This window comes from Gobio gobio (genome assembly GCF_949357685.1).
Source record: "Gobio gobio genome assembly, chromosome: 15".
In the NCBI taxonomy this organism is placed as follows: domain Eukaryota; kingdom Metazoa; phylum Chordata; class Actinopteri; order Cypriniformes; family Gobionidae; genus Gobio; species Gobio gobio.
Window position 1 is genome coordinate 32,629,362 of NC_137108.1, and position 4,002 is coordinate 32,633,363.

At 36.2% G+C, this 4,002-nt stretch overlaps 1 protein-coding gene across 10 annotated transcripts in view; it reads right to left on the reverse strand.

Moving 5' to 3' along the window:
• phf20l1 (PHD finger protein 20 like 1) overlaps window positions 1–3,488 on the reverse strand; it is a 19,835-nt gene extending 16,347 nt beyond the window's left edge. For 2 of the 10 annotated variants that reach the window (XM_079836621.1, XM_079836617.1), the window contains exons 1-4: window positions 3,385–3,479; window positions 2,285–2,430; window positions 1,607–1,775; window positions 1,281–1,376 (exon numbers count right to left, since the gene is read on the reverse strand). In XM_079836621.1, the coding sequence (XP_079692747.1) occupies window positions 1,281–1,376; window positions 1,607–1,775; window positions 2,285–2,367 (348 nt within the window). In that variant the 5' untranslated portion in view covers window positions 2,368–2,430; window positions 3,385–3,479. Of the gene's footprint in view, window positions 1–1,280; window positions 1,377–1,606; window positions 1,776–2,284; window positions 2,431–3,142 lie in introns of all 10 variants that reach the window. The other 8 variants (XM_079836622.1, XM_079836619.1, XM_079836624.1 and 5 more) reach the window with 7 other exon arrangements.
• Window positions 3,489–4,002: the final 514 nt, after the last annotated feature.

Genomic DNA, 4,002 nt, shown 5'->3' on the forward strand with positions numbered 1-4,002 from the left:
CACAAGTTTTGCAACAATTTAAAGACAGTATATTTTAAATATGTGTTGTATTGTCATCTTTTTATGAATAAAGGCCAGTATCACTGATACTAATGTCTCTATAAAACATCAATGACTTTACATTACAGTATAACTGAAATCTACCAATTTCAACATTTATTAGGCTTAAAAAAACAACTTTTAATTTAAGTGAACTTAAAACAATCTTTACATTAACCCATTATAATAAATGTTATATTTACCCATGGCCTTCCCTGTTAGACATATACAGAAATGTAATAGTTATCAAACACCTTTCTTAACTGCATAAATAATAAATTAAATATAGATTAATCATCATCATTAAAGCTACACTTTTCTCTGTTACCTTTGTTCTTTGATGAACATTAATGCCAGACACCATTATTGACTGCTGTGACTTTAAGATCGGCCGCTGCCGAACATGACACGGATCTGACGTGCTATCACGTGCATCTCATTTTCTCACGTTCATTTCTCAAGTTCATTTAAGACGTTATTTAACTAATTTAAGACTCCTATTATGAGATTATGAGACTCCTAATACTCGACAAAACTGGCATTTTGGCAACATTTTGAGTTGTTGTTATTGTTTGTTCAAGAGCGAAAGAGAACTTGATGTGTGCACAAGACTGATGCAAATCTTTCTGTGCGTCGAGTGTGTGTGTGTGTGTGTGTGTGTGAGCTCCTTATCTTCCTAGGTGGTGAATCAGTAGGATATATCGTGTAACGTACATGAATGTGGCCAACTACCTGATCAGTGCCCTAACTACTGAACTAGGGATCTGATTGAGACGCACCCACACAGACAGGACATTGACATACAGCGCGCTCTCTTGTCTTGTCGCGCTTAAATGGTTTAAAAGCATTTACATGAATAAGAGCATGATCATATGATTTAACGCTAGGCAAAAATGGATATAAAAACAAACGCTGCATTAATATTTTTTATTCGCGTTAAACTAAAAAAAATGTATCGCCTGCATTAACGTGTTAATTTGCCCTGCACTACATAAAAGACTTATTTCAAAAACGTTACAAAATCTTACCAACCCCAAACATTTGAAGGGTAATGTAAGTGTAACAACACCTCTTTAAATAGAAGTCACAAAGGCCTGTTTATTTTTTTAAATGGATGATTGTTTGTGGCCCAACAAAACATTAAAGGTTTTGGCTATGTAGATGGAGAAAAAATCCAAACAATGATGGGACAAGCAGTTGAGAGAGCCAGATCAAGGTAGATGGGCAATTGAGGTATGTACTTGTCTCTGCTGAGGTAAGTCTTTTTGGTCCTCTGTGCTCTCTGTACTTCCAGGAAGCTCACGAAGGCGAGATGCTCTCATCTCGCTGAGTCTCTCCTGGCAGAAATGTTTGTAAGACAAGAATTAATCAATCACTCATCTCATTAACAAATGAGTGGCTGAAAACTTCAATAATGTTTAGTTTAGCAGCTGAAAAACTTCATTCGGCACTATACAGATATACTCTAACAGCCCACAAAGGACCCTGCATTTCTCATGCTTGCCAAGGCATCCTAGACAGTTCAGACCATAAACATATCTGACAAGAGGAAGTACTGCAAACATACAGACACCTCCTCTTCTTTGAGACCCTCTTTGCGGAGTGCAGGTCTCTCTAAAGGCCGAAGTCTGTTGCTGTCCCAGAGAATCCATTCGTCGTACCTATGGCTCCAACGGTCAAAATGCACAAGCATCTTTCCCTCGTCATAATCAATCTTCTCGATACGTGAAGGGTACCTGCGAAGAAACCATTCAACGGAGATCATTGATAGATAGCTTGAAAAACAACAAAGCACTGAACAAACTTAAAGCTTTAATAACGGCCCATTCAAGAACTTTTGAAAATGAAAAACTATTCCTATTGAATTTTTTTTTTACTCTTATTTGTTTTAAATTAGACAAAAATATTAATCATGTGAGTATTTAAAAACTGTAACACTGCTCTTACACAAGGGTTTTTAATGTTTTAGATGCCCCATCCTAATAAAGACCTGGTTTATATTGTTAAATATTTATATTATATATGTGTGAAAATATTATTTGGAAAATATTAAGTTACTATTACTTTGAATTTTAGAGCTATTTATTTTTCACTTGTTTATTTGAATTATTTACTTATTTTATTTATTTTTGCCACCTGCGATTCCCCAGACCCCAGTTTGAAAAGACCTGTTCTAACATAAACAATATGCTAACAGCAGTTATTTTATCACGCTTTTTAATGGACCTTCAAAATGAATTCGTACCATTTTTGTAGGTAGTCCTGGGCCTCAACTCTAGCGCCAACCTCAAAAGCGATCCCTGGTCGATTTGGAGGTTTCTTGCTCATTTTGAGTGTACTCTTACCAGGTCTTCCTCAAGACACAAATGCTCTTTCGTCCTGTGGACGGACCTAAGAATGTAAAGAAATGATCTATGAGTCCATGTACATAAATCAACAGAACTATCTTGCATGGACAAATGATAGACATATTCCTTACATTGACTTTAAATAAAAAAAAGTCAAATCTTTCATTCTTAAATAATGCATTGCATTTGCATGGATAGTATTTGTAGATCTATCAATAAACATGCACGGTTTCATCTAAGCTGGCTAAATATGCTCAACTATTTTACCAGCTTGCAAAATGTACCCTAAACCAGGCCTTTGATTACTCTACTGTATTCTGGTACACTCATATCAGGGATATTTTCCAAACGTTCGCACACTTAACGTGCCACGAAATAGCATCACATGCAAACAACAGAAATCAAGCAAATATATCAAAGCTTTTCAGGCTGGACAGTAGCAAACTGAGCTATCCAGCTACTATACTATACTACACTACACTTATAACAGCCAGGCGCACAAATTAAATCGCCATGTAAAAAAAATGGTTAACGTTACCCTTTACGGAAAACGGGACCCTCTAAAATACATAGATACAAATTTAAGAGTGAAAATAATAATACAATAAGAGGGTAACTGACTCTTTTAGCTGGATTATCATAGCTCGCTAATGCTAGGTATTGGCTAACGAGCTCCTCAAATTTTCTGCTGCCTGGATACAATTGTCAAGTTTTTCTTTAAAGAACTACAAAACCCGTGAGCATAAATATTACACCTCAATAATTTAAAGATGAAACTTCAAGTCAAACCTCTCATTGTCCAGTTAGCACAACAGAACTAGCCAAGCAGCTAATGCTGTACCAGCTGACTAGCTAACGTTAAAACCGTTCCGAGGGGATAAAACTATGTGCAAAAAAGAGAAAAAAAATGACAGGCCAGTTTTTATCTTTGTTAAAACGACTCGAAGATTGACAGTTGCTTTCTGACGTCCGCTATACGCGTGACATATAGATTTACCTTTGCAAATTCATTGAGAGAATAGCAATTAATTCCTATAGTGTATTGTGATCATTCAAGCTCAGTTACTTTTACCCAAACTGGACGTGTGCGCGCACGCACGCGACGCACAAAATGCCTGAAGGCACGCGCACCGCAGACTGACACGTGACCGATATTTCGTTTTGTTCTGTTTGTTTTGTATTAAAAGAGACAGAACCCTTTTACTTAGGCTTGAAATCGCCCACCTCTGTTATAGTGTCAAATGTCGTTTTGTGTTAACTCTTCTGTTGCTGTGAGACTGTTGCAATTAGTTTGAATCAGAGTATTCACATTAATTAACAGGGGACAATACTTAAATTCTTAATTTTGCCCAACACATAGGCTAAACATCAACTGGTCTACAGTGAGTCGAAGCAGTTTTGTCTATTTTAGTGATTTGTGACAGTATGCTGGATATCAAAGGTTTCTTAATTTGCAGACACATTAATGTTTTTAGATTGCATCCTGCACATGCTGAACTTGTCTAAATAAGTTATAATGTAGAAGTAAGTGCATATTGTTCTTACCCAGCTTGTCAAAAAATCCTATTGGAATTTCAGTTTATCTTATTGGATTCTTAGAAACCTATTGGACATT